We start from the raw sequence: 20,011 nt of genomic DNA on the forward strand, positions 1-20,011 counted from the left end.
TTAGAAAGTTCTAAATACATTTTATCTGCTAATTTACACAGTGATTGCTAGGCTATTAAAATACTATAAAACCAAATCAGTTTATCTGTTGGTATTACTTTTCTAAAATAAAGTTTTATAATGAGATCACAGACCCCTTTAATTCATATCTGATAAACAGATCATTTTTGTAAAGTGTTTATGAATACCATCCTGAGGGCTTCTCTTCTGACTGTAGCATTTGAAAAATTCTGTCCACGCTCCCTCTTCTGTCCACGCTCCCTCTTCTGTCCACGTGCGCTGCTCTTCAGTTACATCTCCTCCCCGTGCAAGGTGTTTTTCAACATTACTTCATGAACTTCAGGAAATCCCCTGTCTTTGCAAGATCTATAATTCTACTTTACATTTGGTTTATGTGGGATTCTGGTAGATTCCAACATTCCTTGAGATACTAAACAAGTGGCAAATGTAAAACTGGGAGAGATGTTTGAAAAGGAACTGCAATTGTTTACGCATGTGGTCCTCATGGCCCTTTGCTCCTCCTTTTACCTTTTTGTTTTAGAGATCTTGGACAGTTCATATCTTGAGTTGCAATTAAAGATTTAGGACTACAAATTCTTCAGTTTTTCATAGAACTGGGGCATAGCTTTATGAGAATTGAATATAATAATTTTTGAGAACTTGGACTACAATTTATCGATTGAATTTTAAAGCTCTCTTTCACTAACTGTTGTAACCATGAAATCTGAAAAGAGTAGCACATAATAGTCTCAGGCCTAATGGAAATTTGCTTCTTCATTGCAAAGCTAAGTACTCAAGCTCCAGGTCCTATAAGCAAATGGGTGATAACATATCCTCAAAATCATATGTAGTAGTTTTACAAAACCCCTCCTAGCCTTTATGTATATTTTTCTTCCTGGTGTACATTTTTGGAAATGAAGATGCAACTTGATTACATTTCTGTAGCCTTGCTTCTATGTGCTGAAAATTCACAGAACTAGGTTTTAGCAAGCTCATTACATATTTGCTCAGTAGCATATAATTTAAAATTTTTTGGTCTCCTGCAGCAGAATAATTTAAGTAATCCTCCAACACCCCCTGCCTCTCTTCCTCCTACACCACCTCCTATGGCTTGTCAGAAGATGGCAAATGGTTTTGCAACAACTGAAGAACTTGCTGGAAAAGCTGGAGTGTTGGTGAGCCATGAAGGTACGACTGTAGCCTCCGTGCTCTACACCTGTGAGGAGGGTGCCCTTACCAGCTGTGTGGTGCAGTGACAATAGTACCACCCAGTGCTGCTGCTTATCAGCTTGGACTAGAGGTGCTTACATGCTTCTCTGCGTTGGCTTTTGCAGTTACGAAAGCTCTAGGACCGAAGCCATTTCCACTGCCCTTCAGGCCACAGGAGGACTTGCTGGCCAGAGCTCTTGCTCAGGGCCCAAAGACAGTCGATGTTCCAGCATCACTCCCAACACCACCCCACAATAATCAGGAAGAATTGAGGTACAAGTGAATTTCCTTCTTAAATAGTTGATATTTATTTCTTTTTCTTATGTATTTAGCACATTGTATATAGAAATGGTATATAAAAACATTGGAGGGGTAAAATTTGGTGAGTAATATTCTTGAGAATATTAATTTTATAAGACATTATTACTACCAGATATAATTAGATTGTGTATTTTTAAAATCTTACACAATTTAGAGAGTTGGACAAATGATGATAATTGAGCAGACATTAAAGCAGTGGAAGATCTAAGGATTTCAAGATTGCCAGCCTCTGCAGGCCGTTAGTGTGCTGTGCTGGGCGCACTGATGCCTGTGGACGTCTGAAGGAGAGACAAGCAGTGCAGATACCGGAGTGCCGCTGTGCAGAGAGCTTATAACTAGTTTGTGTTTGTTCTTTGGCTCCAAGATTGTGACTGGGGAGAATCAGGGTCCCTTAGCAGATAATCACTACCCAAACTAGTTAGTCCCAAGGGGTTGAGACATACTTCAGGTTTTTATCTTTTCCTTGGAAAATCTGGCAGCTTCTTTCTATTTGATGAGACAGCCATTGAATCTTAATCTCTTATTTTATTAATGAGGAAACTGGGCCAAAGCAAAGAGCAGCTTATCCAGGTTCAGAGTCCAGGTGTCCTTCCTTTTGTACCTCCCTGCCAAGAGTCCAGAGCGAGTCATTTGGCATCATTGCTCTTTCCGAGGCTGTGAACAGCAGCTTGTTGGGTGTGGTGTTTGGTGACCTAGTTCAGTGTCTGCTCTGACCCTGGACTTCACAGGATGCTGTCCTGAAACCTTTCTCAGGTCTCCCTCACCATGAGTGGGAAATGTGGGAGCCAGCAGTCCCAGGAATGCTCTGCAGCTGTTAGCCTGGGACTTCTCCACCGCTGGGTAGACTAGACAGGAGGGACCACTTTCTTCTGTTTTCACCTTATTTTATCAGTTAAGAAAAAGAAGTACCTGTCAAGCTACAGTACCGAGGTTTTCTCCAGTTTAGCCACAGTCAGTAGCAACAGCAGCAGCAGGAACAGGAGAATGGCTGTTGGCTTGCAGCTGATGCCTGATGTGTTCCTGACTGCTCCTTCCTGTTCAAGTAGCAGGAGGCTTCCTTAGTCACAGTGACCTGGGGTTTTGCAAAGGTGTTAGTATTCATCTTCCTCTTTGGCAACTTTAAGTTTTGATATTGAAACTTTGGTCAGAAGGAAACACAGCCATTTACACTATTTCATAGCTGAACTTTACATTTTTTTCCCAAGAGAGTCCTTGTTTGACCTTGAGCTGATTGACTTGCTGCATATGTTATTGCCATTGATCACTCAGAGCATCCTTGCTGTGGGACACATGGGGTGGTTCAGAAGTCCCTGGGTGCATTTGCACGCTATGATGTGTGTGTGCTCTTCTTCCAGGATACAGGATCACTGTGGTGATCGGGATACTCCTGACAGCTTTGTTCCCTCATCCTCTCCCGAGAGTGTGGTTGGGGTGGAAGTGAGCAGGTATCCAGATCTGTCAGTGGTCAAGGAGGAGCCTCCAGAGCCAGTGCCATCCCCTATCATTCCCATTCTTCCCAGCACAACTGTGAAAAGTAAGAATGCTTAGCATCATTATCTCATCCTCCACTTCTTTACTCATGTAAATATTTTGACCTTGAAGAGTTATTAACATTATTTTCTCTCCCCTGCCTCTACCCCTTTTAAGGTTCAGAATCAAGAAGGAATGACATCAAAACAGAGCCAGGCACTTTATTTTTTACATCACCTTTTGGTTCATCCCCAAATGGTCCCAGATCGGGTCTCATATCTGTAGCAATTACCCTGCATCCTACAGCTGCTGAGGTAAAGATGAAATGACTTCTTACTGCCATGGAGTGTGTGCCATTGTGGATGATGTTGGTGGCTCACAGTGAAATATAGATTGCACAGTCACTGAGAACAAAAGATAAAGTTGAGGGAAGGATGAACGGGCACTTCAGACTCGGCTGCTTTTGAGCATTGTCATTTAGCAGGAGATTGAGCTCAACCAAAGTCAAGGCAGAAAGGGATGGTGGAGTTCACATGTTCCTATTAAAAAGATATGTACATTTGGAGAGAAGCCTTTTCAAAACTTAAGGCTGCAGAAAATTCACCACCGAGAAAGAGTATTATCAACAATAAAAGTTTTACAGAGTAGTAGAAGGAATTCTTCAGGTAGCAGCTGTTAATGTCAAATACTAGTGAGTTGCTGTGGATTTTTAAACTTTTTAAACTGAATTCTGCAGAGACATTTTATTGGAGACCAAGCTCATAGTGCTATGACGTAATATTTTGGTCATTAACAGAATAGCATTCTTGTGCACCGCTTCAGACTTTCGGCCAGAACTGACTAGCAGCCCTGTGATGTGAGCTTGCTATGAAAACTTTTGAAAAGGGTCAGCCCATCCCTTATGCTCACGTGCTTTACACCTGTCAGGTATTAAGAGGGCTCAATGGCTTAATGTGCTCCCAAGTTGCTAATGTTACTTGGAATCTCCTCCTGAGGGTCTCTGTTGACAAAGGCTTCACTTATATCAGTCCATTAAAACATGTTTTTTCCCCTGAGACTCTCAAGTCTAAATGAAAGTCGTTGGAGTTTCTTGCCCTGTTCGCAGCAGGCGGAGAGCGTTCACCTTAGGTTCCTCTTGGCGTGGCGCACTGTTGCCTTTGGGGTGCTGACACAGGGCTTGCGTTCTATTCTAGAACATCAGCAGTGTTGTGGCTGCGTTTTCCGACCTCCTTCACGTCCGCATTCCTAGCAGCTATGAGGTCAGTGATGCTCCAGATGTTCCATCCGTGGGTTTGGTCAGTAGCCACAGAGTGAACCCGGGCTTGGAGTACCGGCAGCATCTCCTCCTCCGTGGGCCTCCACCAGGATCCACACACCCTCCCAGATTAGCCAGCTCCTACCGGCTGAAGCAGCCTCATGCAGCATTTCCTCCAACAGGCAATGGTGAGCTAGCGAGCTTTTTGTTAATCCCAAATCCATTCTTGACCCAAAATTAAGCTTACTCTTTTTTAAAGTCTCAGTTTAATGTTTAACAAGTAGCAGGTATGGTGCTGGTGTGGGTCCTTGGTAAGTCCGCCTCACAGGGTGTTCTGTTCCTGTGGCGTGAGGCAGCCTGTCGTGCTGTGCTGTGTGGCGTCTTGCTGTCCCCCAGTGAATATTTGAGTGCAGCCGTCTGCAGGCTGATGAAGGAAGCCTCTCACTTGCTCACCCTCAAGCAGCTTGTCTCCAGGTGGTGCTGGCAGGGCTGCCGGCCTGGTGTGTGTTGCTTGCCTTCTCCTCTTCCCTCTTCTTGCTCCCCTTACCTCTGCACTGCCCTCGCAGGGCCACCTTCTTCCAGAGGGGTGCCTGTGCCCATCACTGAGAACCATCCTCCTGCCTTGGCCGTGCCTGGGCCTGCCCACTTCCTCACACCTCCCTGATCACCAGTTCCCTTGGGATCTTTTTCCTGTCCTTCCCCTTCTGAACTCTAGCAGCTCCTCAGCTGTCATCTTGGAAGTCATTTTGAGAGTGTCTGTGCTGGGGTGTGAACTCCAGCTGCGAGCTGCTTTTGCCACCTGCGTATTTCCACTCTTTCTGTTGTCCTCTCCCCTGCCCCCTCTAGTCCTGCTGGTGCGCTCTGAGTAGACCCTGAATCCTGAACTTACATTTTATCTTGGTCTTGGTCTTTGCTTTCATTCTGATGCTCTTAAGTCATACTTATTTAAATCTCCTCTACACATTTCTCTTTATCATTCATAAAATGCTTTAGTAGTATCTTACCCTCAAGCAACAGAAAGCGCTTTGATTGAATATTAATATGTTCTCGTGACTTGGTTTTGTTGAATTGTTGCATGCTAGCATTGTTTCCCCAGTTGTTTAAGAATGAACATGCTTCTTTATTTATACCTCATCACATAATTTTTATTAAAGTATATGAGCCAAGTTGTGCAGTTATTATTACTGCAGTGCAATCTGATGCCTTATGTTGTTGTCAGTTTCAGTTGCTAACAAGAGTTGGTTACCTGTAGGTCTGTCTGGGTATAAGGACTCCAGTCACGGTGTCGCAGAAAGTGCTGCCCTCAGACCACAGTGGTGCTGCCACTGCAAGGTGGTCATCCTGGGAAGTGGTGTGCGGAAATCTCTCAAAGACATGGCCTTTGTGTGCAAGGTACCGTGCGTTCTTGCTGTACCCGCCCCTTCACATGGGAGGAGCAGTCCCTTCCCACTGTGTGATGGGACCCGTTACTGGGGTGGCATGAATGTGTCATACTCAGGGCTTCAGACAGACAGCTCTAGCAGACTGCCGAGTTACTCAGGAGGACCACAGTTCTGAATAGTGAAATTAGAACAGTGTAACTTGCACGTTTATTTTTCTTTGTAGGAAAATGGTTATGCTAAAGATTGGGACATGGTGACCTTATTTTTAAGGTCAAGAAACATTTTTTTAACATAATGTAAAAATCAGCAGTCAACATGTAGATCCTCTTTTTATTAAGAGGATGTTATCAAGTTTTGACTTGTTGAGACTTGCAACACACACACACACACACACACACACACACATATACACACATACATTTCTCTCTACTTTTCAGGATTCCCGAGACAGCACCAAGAGAATGGAGAAGGACATCGTCTTTTGTAGTAATAACTGCTTTATTCTTTATTCATCAACCGCACAAGCAAAAAACTCAGAAAACAAGGTAACATTAGTGCAATCTCAGCTAAACATTATATAACGAATGATTTTGTGTGCTCTAAGTACATAGTAGTGCCTAGAACAGCTGTGTCCCTGCCCCATGAGCTCTGCTGGGTCCTGAGGGATGTCCCTTGACCTGACGGAAGGGTGCAGCCTTGCCTTTGCTGCTCTTCCAAAGCCAGCCAGCTATTCGATGAGAGTGGGCAGATGTAGCTCAGAATCAAATAGAACCGTAGTGCTGAATGAAGTCTTAGTCTTTGCTCATTGAACAAATCTCTACAAATTACCAGTTTTTAGATCTTAATTAACATTTAAAAATTGCTTTTATTAATCGTACCTCAATAGGAAGATTCGTTCAAAAATAAAACTTAAGTCTCTCCATGCATTATGAGAGAAAGCATGTGGCTCACACCAAGCTGTTTTACCTGATGTAAGTGGTCCAAGTATGTAGTTGATGCAAATGATACTGTGTATCATATGTTTTGAAAGAAATTTTATCCTGTACAACAAACTGCTAGTCATGTCTTTCTCAGGAAAACATGCTGCAGTCTTCCTCCAACAGGCTACATCCTCACCATGATAAAATCCAAGCCATCCGACAGATAAATTTGGACTTTAAATGTAAATACATCAGCCTAGATAAGGAGATTTTCACCAGGTAGTTTCTTAGGCTGGTATGCAGTAGCTGCCCACTTTGGGATCCTGGACGAGGCATGTCTTTTTTCTGATACTGTTTAGGATGTGGCATGTGAGCAGGAGGGTGTGGGGGGTATTCATTAGTTTATGGCAGCTGGGCTTTTCCCTTTGCCCAACTCTGAGCAGCTGGGCAGAGTGAGGGGCCCAGACACCTTGGCAGGATCTGCTCATTGGCAGAGAGAACCTTGCCTTCTCTCACACACACCCAGTGGACTCCAGCTGAGGGCAGTGGACAGGTGTGGATGGAGGCAGACTCATGGCAGATGGCATTACCACATGACACTGTTCTTTGTACATATTTAATTAGCTGGATCTTCTGATAGCACTGATTTTTCCAGCTTCATCATAGTTGGCAAGAAGAATGTCCAAGAGGGTTTAAGGGGAGAGCATTTTCTAAGTCACAACCGTAGAAAAGGCACAGAAAGGACCACCCTGGCTGCCCTGCACCTTTCAGTTTCTCCGCTAGGACTTAGCCAGCATCCACTCAGCCTGACCTCACCTACCCTACCTTTCCAGCAAGTCCAACCTGTTAAGCCATATTGCTGGGCTTCTTGCTGAAACAGAAATTGCTTTTAGGGCAAGTTAGTTACTCTTTTCTTTTCCCCCATGGCTGCTGCTTATGGCCAGGAGTCTACTCCTTCATTGCCACAGTCACCCACGAGAGAGACACCGTCCAAAGTGTTCCACCAGTACAGCAACAACACCTCCACGTTGGATGTGCACTGCCTCCCCCGGCTACAGGAGAAAGCCTCCCCGCCTCCTTCACCTCCCATCAGCTTTCCTCCGGCCTTCGAAGCAGCCAGAGTAGAAGCCAAACCTGATGAGCTCAAGGTGACAGTCAAGCTGAAACCTCGGCTCAGGACCGTCCATGGTGGGTTTGAAGACTGTAGACCGCTGAACAAAAAGTGGAGAGGAATGAAATGGAAGAAATGGAGCATCCATATTGTCATCCCCAAGGGGACCTTCAAGCCACCGTGTGAGGATGAGATAGATGAGTTTCTGAAGAAGTTAGGCACTTCTCTTAAACCTGATCCTGTGCCCAGAGACTGTCGGAAGTGTTGCTTCTGCCATGAAGAGGGGGACGGGTTGACAGACGGACCCGCGAGGCTGCTCAACCTCGACTTGGACCTGTGGGTCCACTTGAATTGTGCTCTGTGGTCCACAGAGGTCTATGAGACTCAGGCTGGTGCCTTAATAAACGTAGAGTTAGCTCTAAGGAGAGGCCTGCAGATGAAATGTGTCTTCTGTCATAAGACAGGTGCCACCAGTGGATGTCACAGATTTCGATGCACCAACATTTATCACTTCACATGCGCCATTAAAGCACAATGCATGTTTTTTAAGGACAAAACTATGCTTTGCCCCATGCACAAACCAAAGGGAATCCATGAACAGGAGCTGAGCTACTTTGCGGTCTTCAGGAGGGTCTACGTGCAGCGCGACGAGGTGCGGCAGATCGCCAGCATCGTGCAGCGGGGAGAGCGGGACCACACCTTCCGTGTGGGGAGCCTCATCTTCCACACGATCGGCCAGCTGCTCCCGCAGCAGATGCAGGCGTTCCACTCAGCCAAGGCTCTCTTCCCCGTGGGCTACGAAGCCAGCCGCCTGTACTGGAGCACGCGCTATGCCAACAGGCGCTGCCGCTACCTCTGCTCCATCGAGGAGAAGGACGGGCGCCCAGAGTTTGTCATCAGGATCGTGGAGCAAGGCCACGAGGACCTCGTCCTGAGTGACACATCACCTAAAGGTCAGGCTTGTCACCCCCAGGCTCTGCAGAGCCAGGGCTACACTGTTAGGCTGAGAATGTGTTTGTGTCGGCGTTGTGTCTGTCCTCGTGTGCATGCCGCGTCACAGCAGATGAGTCCTCATTCGTGTGCAGACCTGGGCCTCGCTGTGTTACGCCTGTTTGCTTTACGATTCTCTGATCACTTTTGTAGTCGATACACGTTTGAACTAAAAGTTGGTGAAATAAATCTGAGAATGATTTGCAGGTAAAGGTCACCTGCCATTTATCTTGGGGGATCCGCTTTTTTCTTTCTTTTTTTAAGTCCTGGGGCTTTAACTCTGGGGTGTGCACTGAACCAGGTCCCCAGCCCTCTTTATTTTTTATTTTGAGACGGGGTCTAAGTTGCTAAGACTGGCCTCAAACTTGGAATCCTCCTGTCCTGCCTTGGCTTCTCAAGTTGCTGGGATCGCAGGTGTGCGCCACTGAGCCCACTGGGAACCTCATCCTTGGTGCCAGTTTCTGGAAGGCAGGGGCCGTATCTGAAGTGCACTCTGTATGTTTTCTCAACACTGTGGAGCCATCAGCCACCAGGTATCATACAGGGTCAGAGCTGGGAATTAGACATTTCATTCTGACTCGATTTGTTATTTTTATGGATGCAGAAAGCATTGGACAGTTGCTTTTTTTAAAGTTTACCAGTTTTTTGTTTTTTTTTTTTTAATGTATGAAATGCTGTAAAGATTTTCTAAGAAAATTGTCATTTTCACATTTTAATTTAGATCTGAGCAGAAAGGAACCTATCTACAAATATTACTCGTTGGATTAATCATGTTGAAACTGGTGTGTTGTTTGGCCAGAAAGAAAATACACTAACTAGTAGCATGCGTTTCAGTTATCTTCCTAACCTTTTTACTTTTACTATTTATCCATAAAGTAACATTTTTTTCTCCCAAATTTCATAAAGTTCTTTAAAATAAATCACTGTCATTTAATAAATGGGTCTGTTGGGCTGCTGCCTGGTGGGTCTTTGGAAACCGCCCATGTGAGGAGCTGGTGGGTCTTTGGAAACCGCCCACGTGAGCAGGACAAGTAAAGCCCTTCCTGTGGCTTTTACTTGCCCTGGTTTTCTCCTTGCTTAGATGAGAGCAAGTTCATCATAGAAATCATTTTCCTATCTGCATGCAGGTGTCTGGGATAAGATCTTGGAGCCTGTGGCCTGCGTGAGGAAGACATCTGAAATGCTCCAGCTTTTCCCTGCCTATTTGAAGGGAGAAGACCTGTTTGGCCTGACTGTCTCCGCAGTGGCACGGATAGCGGAATCAGTGAGTATCCAACTTGAGGCCCAGACACTCAGCCACACCCTGGTCATGTTCGTGCTTTTTGGAGCAGGGTTTGCCTGTGGGCCAACCTGTGTCTCTTGAGGAAAATAGGCACTGATGACAAAGGGACACCTCTGCACAGGTCCCCTTCCCTCAGAGAAGCTGTGGTCAGTCCTTGAGTCTCTTGAAGCCTGAAGGCTAGCCAGGGTGGAGGCGGCAGCCATCACATCCTCTCTGTCCACATGGATAGGGAGACCCTCTTCCCTGGCCTCCTGAAGTTCTCCTGCACTTGAGAATGTTGGGGTGCCCTTTTCCTGGCCCTGCATGTTGGTGGCCATTCTCCTGGCCTCTTCCTGGGGTTAAGCTCCAGAGGGCAGCAGGCCATGGAAGCACTTCTTAGAAGGCTTTTCTGACTCTTCACTCAAGCGATAACAAGAGAGTTTGGCAGTGACCCTAACTGAACCATGGCTACATAATATTGAAAAATCACATGATTGTATAAGGCATTGTTTACTTTTTTTTGGTACCAGGGTAGGGTGCTTAACCACTGAGCCACATCCCAGCCTTTTTTATTTTTTAGTTGAAGACAGGGCCTTGCCAAGTTGCCGAGGCTGGATTTGAACTTACAGTCCTTTTGCCTCAGCCTCCTGGGCTGCCAGGGTTACAGGTGTGTACCACCACACCCAGCTAAGGCATCATTTTTCAAGAATGAAAAATCACGGGTGTGTTTTCTGGTGGCAGGTCTGATTGCTTCCTTTGGAATGGCCCTGCCTGTGATGTCTTTTATGACTACAGAGAAAAATACCTCACAAGAAATATGTTCTAGAAAAGACCCTTTACAAGTACACCTTTAGTTAGTCGCCACTCTACTTCTAGGACATGGAGGATGACACCATGTCATATAGTCACGTTTGAAAGAAGAAATGTATGATCAAGAAAGCAAGCCTTAATTTTAAAGAGCATCCAGATGTTAGTCCTGCATTCCCTGTGTTGGGGTTTTGGGGCTCGGAACCCGTAGCCAGGCACGGGTATGCCTGTTCGTGTGGGTTCTGGGGTCCGACTCTCTTCAGGGAGCACTTGGCAGGTTTGCTGAGTTCTGCTTTGAAACTGAGCTGACGGGCTTGTGCTCAGGTGGATCTTGGTGTGGGCGAGTATGTCGAATAAATTAACAGACCCTTTTGTTACCCGGAAAGTGTATTGTGTTCTTATCAGGCCAGCTCAGTGCTGGCTGTGGTCTTGGTCACCGAGTCGTCGTTTTGTATATTTTGCTTCTTTTCAGCTACCTGGGGTTGAGGCATGTGAAAACTACACCTTCCGATACGGCCGGAATCCGCTCATGGAACTGCCCCTTGCCGTTAACCCCACAGGTTGTGCCCGTTCTGAACCTAAAATGAGTACCCACATCAAGAGGTTTGTGTTAAGGTATTCTGTTTTGACTTCACATAGTACAGCCCAGGGTTTCTAGGCCTGTCGGCGGTGTTTGTGCTTCATTTGTCTGCTGCTTACAAACCCTGCTGTCTGGCTGTGCCTGTGCCCGGCCCTCCGGGACGCCGTGTGTCCCTGCTAGGCAGCTTTCCGTGTGTCTGTCAGTGAGGCTTGACTCGGCCTTCTCAGGGCCGGGATCGGAGCCGTCTTCAGCGTTCTTTTTGTTTCTATTGGCGCGCCGCCGTCTGCAGGCCGCACACCCTGAACAGCACCAGCACCTCCAAGTCCTTTCAGAGCACGGTCACTGGGGAGCTGAACGCGCCTTATAGTAAGCAGTTTGTCCACTCCAAGTCGTCGCAGTACCGGAGGATGAAGACCGAGTGGAAATCCAATGTCTACCTGGCCCGGTCTCGAATCCAGGTGAGTCCTTGTGCTCGGGACTCCCAGGTGGTGGCTGGAGATCTGGAGACACCTGTGGTACGTGGGCAGCTGTTTCACTGGTGGCAGGGATGATGGAATCTGGTCTGCTTTTTGTTTTTGCTGTGCTGGGGATTGAACGGAGGGCCTCAGGCATGCCACTAAGTACTCTGCCACTGAGCCACATCTCTGACCCCTAGGATCACATTTCAGAGTCCTGCTCAGTCATGTCGGTTTGTCACACTAGAATTCAAAGAGAGAGTGCCAGCCTTGGGGGTCCACACCTTTGATCTCAGTGCGGACCCTTGGGAGCCCTGGGAAGCCGTCAGTGCTGAGTTTGCACGTGCTGGGTTTGTGCTGGAGAGCTCAGTGGGGTGTGTCTTTTTCATTTTTCTTCTTTTTCTCTTTTGTGCCAGGGTTTTTATATATTTTTTATTTTGAGACAGGGTCTCACTAAGTTGCTGAACTCTTGACCCTCTTGCCTCAGCCTCCTGAGCCATTGGAACCACAGGCGTGTGCCACTGTGCCCAGCTCAGTTGGGCTGTTTTAAGCATTTGTAAAAAATGAAATTGTTTTCAGAGGTGCTCCGATTTAGGAAGTCACCTGTTTTTCGTACGCCATCTTTCTGTGAAGTTGTCTCACGTGCTTAGACAGTGACAGTGAGATGTCTTCGGGTGAGGCCGTTGGCAGGCAAGAACGTTCAGAGTCCTCGTCCAGCTCCTCATAGAGACCCCGCTGGAGCGTCCGTGCAGCGTCCCTCCTCCATGTCCCACGTGCGCTTACAGAGCTCCTCTTGCTCCCAGGATGTGGTGGTCCCAAGGATGCTGCAGGCCCTCATACCGCTGGGGGGGGGGCCACCACTTCCTCTGTTCACTTCCCAGCCCCCACTTCCCAGCCCCCACGGCATCTCTACCAAGCCTCTGGCTGGGCTGCGGCTGCCCCCAGGCAGGAAGCCCAAGGGCTTCATTTAGAACACACACTGGTCCCTGATCCACGTGGACACTCAGGTTCCTTTCCTTCGGGGCAGGCTTTGTCCTCCTCACCGGAAGTTCCCGATCCTCTCTTTATTCTTGATGTCTGGACTTCCCACAGAGACGTGCCCAGGCTGAGGCCTTTTTAATGGGCTGCTTTCTGCACTGGGTGCCCTCCCTGTAGGCGGTGCCGCACTCCTGAGATCCCAGCTGGCAGAGTGTGGCCTCAGGCTTGTGGGGAACACACTGGGACTTAGAGCAGGGGACCCCAGCCCTGCCGAGTCCCGCGCTGCAGGGGCCGCAGAAGGATCTGTCTCCTCCCCGCTGCTCTCCTAGACTCTGCCCTCCGCCGAGCCTTCCTCCTTGGTGCTTTCCTTCAGCCAGGAGCCCGAGGCACCCTGATGTCTCCATCACCTCACTTCTAGGTTGTGGACAGACCTTCCCTGCCATGGAGCCTCTGCCAGAGCCAGCACCCTGTCCCAGCCCCTGCAGCGTGGCTTGTCCTGCTGCGGCACCTTTACGTGCGACGCTTCGGGACGCCCCCTTCTCGATGTGTTTTAGTGGCGTCCTCGCCGTGCGCTCCACTGGTCGCCGTCGGCCGGGAGCCTCCTTGAGCCTTCTGAGCTGTCGTGGTTTCTGTCTCCTTCCGTCTGTCACCTCTTCCTCCCACCTCCCCGTAGTGGCGGCACTGACGGCAGGCTCCTGTGTCCCACGCTCCTGCCGTAGGATCGCCCGCACAGGCGCGCACGCCTGGGAACAGACTCCTGGGCTGCTTCTGCTCACCCAGCCAGGCCCCGGATTGCCCATGCCATGGTCAGCTGCACGCAGCGCGCCTCTGGGGCAGCGCTTGCTTTGTTATATGTGCGTCCAGGTCCTGTACAAACGCCCTGGCCCCACGGAGGGCGGTCCCCGAGGCCAGGCTTGTGCATAGACGTATCTGCCTTTCCGGTGGACGGTGCTAGCTCTGGGCGGGGAGCTGCGCGTTTCCTGGAGCAAAGGAGATGGCTCTGCTCTCCTCCATTCGCCCTCGGCACTACCGCTTCCTAGTGCTTTGGCATCTATGGTCAGCACTGACTGGCATTGTGACCTTTGTGACCTCAACTGAGGTGCCCACCCTCTGACAAAGGGCGCCTTTTTTTTTTTTTTGGTGGTGCTGGGGATCAAACCCAGGGCCTTATGCTTGCAAGGCAAGCACTCTACCGACTGAGCTATCTCCCCAGCCCCAAGGGCGCCTTTCTTGTCTGCCACTTGGGTTCACCTTGGGAGTCAGGTGTTCATGACGCTTTGTGAAGCGCCCTCTGCCTGGGAGGAAACATGGTGTCTTTTCTCCTTATGAAAGTTTAAATTGTACCTAGGCAGACAAATGATTTTCTGTAGCTCCTAGGGTTGGTCAAGTCTATATCCTGTATATGTATTCTTGGGTATTTTTTCCTTGCAAAACGGAAGACGACTTTATTCACTTCTCCTTGGACAAGCAGTTGTTGAAGCACTGTTCAGTGTGCGCCCATTCACGTTCAGCTGAATACTCCTGTTATCACTGCACACATTAAGTTGTCCTGTGCAGAGACCCGTTTGGATTCTTTCCCCCTAATCTTCCTGTCTGCTCTTAAAGCAAAACTATATTGCTGGGCTGGGGATACAGCTCAGTTGGTAGAGTACTTGCCTCGCATGCACAAGGCCCTGGGTTCAACCCCCAGCACCACACACACATGCACGCGCGCGCACACACACACACTATATATAGATATGTATTTTGCTTTCTGTACACTTTGTTCTTTGTGTTCTGGTATGTTCACTTCTCAGACATTGTCTGGTGGTGATCAAATAAACTGCATAGACCCCCCAAAAAGATAAGTCACTTCACATACTGAAGTTGTTGGCCTCTGTGGTGGTGCAGGATGGGGAGTCCATCTGCAGGATCGCCCCAGCCAGCGTGTGAGCTTCTCTGCTGCTGCCTTCTGGTCAGAATCGCAGGCGGAAACCCAATTTAGGACTGCAAAATGCAGATACTGATGAGACTCACCTGTATTTTTTCAGTATGTTGTTTTTCTACGATTTGTAGTGATACAAACTTTATTTTATTTATTTAGGTGCTGGGGATCGAATCCAGAGGTGCTTAACCACTGAGCCACACCCCCAGCCCTTTTTATATTTTATTTAGAGACAGGGTCTTGCTGAGTTGCTTAGTACCTTGCTCAGTGGCTGAGGCTGGCTTTGAACTCGAGATCCTCCTGCCTCAGTCCCTGAGCCACTGGGATCACAGCCTGAGTGGCTCCACCCCGTGTGACAGGAACTTCCCGGCACTACACTGGGACCTGATTCCAGGGCTCCCTCAGCCTGCGTGCGCTGCCGCAGTGAGGCGGCTGCTGTGCTCCAGCCTGCTGCGGTCGCAGTGTCCTCGCGCCTGGCCCCACGACTTTTTATGAGGGCAGAGGTGTCCTTCCTGAAGAGTCCGTTTGTTTTCTGCTTTCCTGATGATTACAGCTGACTAATGTCTGTGCTTTCCCTCTTTGCCTCGGCTTCTCGGAACCTCAGAGCCAAACCCAAAACCAGTTCATAGTAATAGTTCCTCATAGTTAGTCCTGTTTGTTTTATTAGATTGATTGTTAGGTCAAGTCCTTCTTGAAATGGTTGTGGGATAACATACAAAGCAGGAGCCCGAAGGCTCTGCATCATGTAGTTGGTCCTCTGTGGAAGACAGGGAGCCTGTGGGGTGTGCGCACAGCCAGCGTGTTCCTTTATAGATGGTCTTGTCTGTTTTGTGCTGCCATGATAGGACACCACAGAGCAGCTCACAAGTCACAGAACTTCACTTGGTGAAGGCCTTCTTGCTTTTTCTTCCTGGGTAGAAGGCAGAGGGCAAGTAGGGAGGGGGGCCCCTTCCATCCTCATCGGGCTGACTCCTCCATGCACCCCTGAAGCACCCACCTCTCAGCCCTGTCGCCCCAGGCAGCACGTTTCCGACGTGTGGACTCTGGGGCACACGTTCACACTAGCACAGCTCTAAGGATTCAGCATGCAGAGAGGAACAGAGCAGAGCGAGCAGCACAGCTGTAGGTGGCAGACTGTCCGCTTTTGAAGCTCCGGGACTAAGATGTTCAGTGAACAGGTCGTTTGTGTTAAGTGGAACCTCAAGTATGGCTTTCCACAAGATCAGCAGTAACACTGTGTGTTTGGCCAGCCAAGTGCAGCGTGTGTGCGTACCTCCCCAGGGCCTGGGCCTCTATGCTGCCCGAGACATAGAGAAGCACACCATGGTCATCGAGTACATCGGGACCATCATCCGGAATGAAGTAGCCAACCGGAAAGAGAAACTCTATGAGTCCCAGGTAAGGTGGGGCCCCTGCGGCTGTATAAACTGACCACAGCCCGCCTCTTCCCTGTGCATTTCAGACACCTGAAAAGTTAGGTCACCACTGTATCTGGGCACCCTGTATTGTTCTCTGATCTCACTCCTTTGGTCTTATTTTGGGGGGGAGGGGTGGGCAGGGTGGTGTGAAGGCACGGCTGTACATTTACAGGCCTGGCTGCATGGCACAGCCCATGGCTACATGCTTGCCCTTGGTCCCATGAGACGCACCTGTTGCAGTGTGGCCACTGCAGTGTGGCAGGGGGCAAGGGTGCGGGGCGGCTGGGCCTGCTGCTGTGGGTCTGGGTGGAGCAGTGTGGGTCGTGACCGAGGCCACCTGCTTTCTCTGTAGAACCGTGGCGTGTACATGTTCCGGATGGACAGCGACCACGTGATCGATGCAACACTCACGGGAGGGCCTGCGAGGTGAGGCAGAAGGCACCCAAGAGGACCTGAGCAACAGGGTCTGCAGGGGAAGGGCCGGGGAAGCAGGGTCTGCAGGGCTCGGCAGCCAAGGTGGGGAGAGTTCACGTGCGGCCAGCACAGATTAGAGGCGTGGGGCAGGCGAGTTTGGAGAAGCGTTTTTATTTAGAAATTTGCCTTTGCGTGTCTCGTTATCGGGTAACGAAATACAATAAGAAAGTTCGCCCTGGGACTGGGGGTTCGGAAGGCTCCTCCAGCCGTTTCCGTGGTTCTTGCAGATACATCAACCATTCGTGTGCGCCCAACTGTGTGGCTGAAGTGGTGACTTTTGAGAGAGGACACAAAATCATCATCAGCTCCAATCGGAGAATCCAGAAAGGAGAAGAGGTGAGGCCGGGTACGCGCGGCCATCTGGGCGCAGCAGCGCGCTCCTTTGGAGCGCCTGGCACATGGTTCTTGGGGGCGCGTTCCGCCGCTGGCTGCCCCTCCCGCGGCCCCTGCTTCGCCCCTGTGCGCCCCCACGAAAGCATCCCGCGTCTGTCTCAGGGTCCTTCCTGTCCTCTGCACCCGTGGGCGTGAGCAGCGCCTGTCACTGAGCAGGCGCGCTGGGCACGGACCTGCGGTGACTGTGTTGAGGCCAGGGCTCCAGGGCGCACCGGGTGCAGTCGGCGTGCGCGTGCAGATGGCTCAGGCAGCAGATTTCCAAACAGTGGAGGTGTTTTGTGTCTTCAAAATGCTGCACTAAACTTGACGTGTCCCTGAATCTCCCGCGGCCACTTGGTCCAGCACTCCACCTGTTACAGCGGTGCGGAGACCTCACTCCCTCCACAGGTGGCCCCGGGGCCGCGCTCGGGCTTTTGGAATCCACATTTCTAATCGAGAGTGAGGGTGAGACTAGAGCGAGGCCGAGCGAGGAGGCTTGGTGCTGGGGGCCACAGGTGCCCGGAGCTCGGGCAGACGCCTCTGGAGCCCTGCGTTCTGCAAGGTGGTGGACACGATCTCCTTGCGAGGCTCCGGTAAAGGCTAGTGAGGGGCAGTGTGCCGGCCAGGGCAGCTACTCCGCGCGCGGATCCCTTCCTCCCTGCGCAGCGGCCTGATGGATGAGGGCCGCGGCTTCCCAGTGGAAGGAGCCCGGGAAGGGTGGAAGGGTGGGCTGCTGGGACTTTGCTGTGGGCGCGCTCGGGTGGGGGTCCAGGGACAGCTGGAGCTGAGGGCGGCGCACGGCGTGCCCGCGCCCCGCCGCCTGCGCACCCCGAGGGCTTGGGGAGCAGAGCTGGCCAGGTCCTCCCGCGGCGCCTGTCCGCTCTGGGTTGCAGTTGCGGGAGGGAAGCGGGAAGTCCGCCGCCTGCCCTGCGGCCTGCCTGACGCTGTGCCTTTGCCGTGGGCAGCTCTGCTACGACTACAAGTTCGACTTCGAGGACGACCAGCACAAGATCCCGTGTCACTGTGGAGCCGTGAACTGCCGGAAGTGGATGAACTGAATGCATTCCTTGCCATCTCAGCGGGCGGCTTGTCCCCAGCAAGAGGCGATTCTACACACCATTGGAGTTTTGCAGACAGAAAGATGTTTTTGTTTTCTGTTTTACGACTTTTTGAAAAATAGCTTCTGGGAGTTCTGGCTTCCTCAGCCCTTGAGGCGAAGGAGGCGCAGGAGGAAGCGGGGGTTCAACAGAGGCACAGGATGGTCCAGCACTTTCGCTTGTTTTTCTTTTCTTTCTTTGTTTCCCTGTGGGTGGGTTTTGTTTTGTTTTGTTTTGTTCTGTTTCCTTAATCTCACTAAGGAGAAACTTTTACTGGGGCAAAGAGCCGATGGCCACCCTGCCCCAGGGCAGGGGCCTCCTATGAATGTAAGACTGCAATCACCAGCCAGGGCGTCCAGAGTGCTGGCCACGCCCCCTGCGGCAGGCCTCTGGGCGAGTGAAGTGGACGCCACTGAACAGGAATGTACTGAGACGACTTCCTTAGGGGTAGAGCTAAGGGGTGACGACTTGCACTAAATACATTTAATACTTGATTCCATGAGTCAGTTTATTGTAGTTTTTGATTTCTGTAAAATAAGAGAGACTTTTTGTATTTATTATTGAATAAGTGAATGAAGCTATTTTTAAATAAAAGTTAGAAGAAAGCCAAGCTGCTGCTGTTCCCTGCAGACTAACGGACCCTTGTCACTTTGTACAAACTTGTAAATATTTTGAGAAAAAAATACAGTATAAAAATAGTTATTGACCAAATGCTACCAGGCTCTGCAGCAGCTCGGTGCTTATAAAACGTCATAGGGATGTCACAATATAATTTTGTGTTATTAAATATGCCATTATAATTATATAACAACCAAAATTTCAACCTGGAGTGCTTGGGGTTTTTTGGAAACTAGACTATTAGTACTTGTTTTATACACCTAACTTCTGACGGAACAGAGTGTCTGCCATGACTACAACTTTTATAGCTATTTGGGTAATTTTAACTGATTTTTTTCATATTATATTGTTGCATCCCTACTTCTTCAGTCAGGTTTTTTGTGCTTACGATTTGTGATAACTGTGAATAACTGCTTACAAATACACCCAAATGGAGGCTGAACTTTTTCTTCAGCAAAAGTAGTTTTGATTAGAAGTTCGTTTCAGATCACAGAGAATCATGTAAACATAATAGGCTCATGTAGCAGAACTTAACCTAACTTTAGCCTTCTATTTAACACAAGAATTGAAAAAGGAAAAAAAAGAGAGGATCATGCTCGCATCTGCAGGACTCCGGCAATAGGGTTTTTCGAAGATGTAATTTTAAAATGTGTTTGTATGAACTGTTTGTTTACATTTCTTTAATAAAAACACACACTGTTTTGTGTTTGCTTGTAGAACCTTAATCAGCATTCTGACCCGGGTGGCTTCCGACCGTGTGCCTGGGGTTCTGGTACTGACACTTCACAGCGTTAGGGTGACGTCTGCAGCACGGCTGAGCTGTGTGCGCCGGGTCGCAGGCCTCACCTGTCCTGTATATGGCATGATGTATTTTTATCTTACAGAATAAATCAACTGTATATATTTTTCTCTTGATAAATAGCTGTATGAAATTTGTTTCTTGAATATTTTTCTTCTCTTGTACAATATTCTGACATCCTACCAGTATTTGTCCTACCGGGTTTTTGTTGTTTTCTGTTATGTATAATAGTATCTGACGTTGGCAAAAATTGAATTTTTGAAGTATACAGAGTGTTATGGGTTTTGGAATTTGTGGACACAGATTTAGAAGATCACCATTTACAAATAAAATATTTTACATCTATAACAGTGGCCTGTGTTCTCTGCTCGTCCCTTGCGCTCTGGGCCGGGGCTCTTCTGTTGACGGCTGCTTGAATTCGCGGACCTCTGACCTGTCTGTCAGCCTCTAGTCTCAGTGAGATCACCTTGGATCTCTCTTCACCAGTGACTGGAAGTGACCCTCAGACCTGCTGCCAGTAGCCGTGTGCTCCTCATCCAGTGGAGGTGGATGGTGCTGGTGCCTCTCAGG

At 49.1% G+C, this 20,011-nt stretch overlaps 1 protein-coding gene across 20 annotated transcripts in view; it reads left to right on the forward strand.

Annotated features, from left to right (window-relative positions):
• The window catches only part of KMT2C (lysine methyltransferase 2C), a 266,222-nt gene extending 246,430 nt beyond the window's left edge, over positions 1-19,792 (forward strand). For 17 of the 20 annotated variants that reach the window (XM_079151029.1, XM_079151018.1, XM_079151032.1 and 14 more), the window contains 15 exons: positions 1,047-1,188; positions 1,335-1,482; positions 2,886-3,064; positions 3,178-3,314; positions 4,194-4,443; positions 5,508-5,647; positions 6,075-6,182; positions 7,502-8,621; positions 9,786-9,922; positions 11,199-11,341; positions 11,596-11,764; positions 15,945-16,061; positions 16,434-16,507; positions 16,783-16,891; positions 17,893-19,792. In XM_079151029.1, the coding sequence (XP_079007155.1) occupies positions 1,047-1,188; positions 1,335-1,482; positions 2,886-3,064; positions 3,178-3,314; positions 4,194-4,443; positions 5,508-5,647; positions 6,075-6,182; positions 7,502-8,621; positions 9,786-9,922; positions 11,199-11,341; positions 11,596-11,764; positions 15,945-16,061; positions 16,434-16,507; positions 16,783-16,891; positions 17,893-17,985 (3,066 nt within the window). In that variant the 3' untranslated portion in view covers positions 17,986-19,792. The remainder of the gene's footprint in view (positions 1-1,046; positions 1,189-1,334; positions 1,483-2,885; positions 3,065-3,177; positions 3,315-4,193; positions 4,444-5,507; positions 5,648-6,074; positions 6,183-7,501; positions 8,622-9,785; positions 9,923-11,198; positions 11,342-11,595; positions 11,765-15,944; positions 16,062-16,433; positions 16,508-16,782; positions 16,892-17,892) is intronic. The other 3 variants (XM_079151036.1, XM_079151033.1, XM_079151021.1) reach the window with 3 other exon arrangements.
• Positions 19,793-20,011: the final 219 nt, after the last annotated feature.

Source organism: Sciurus vulgaris (genome assembly GCF_902686455.1).
Source record: "Sciurus vulgaris genome assembly, chromosome: 8".
Lineage (NCBI taxonomy): Eukaryota > Metazoa > Chordata > Mammalia > Rodentia > Sciuridae > Sciurus > Sciurus vulgaris.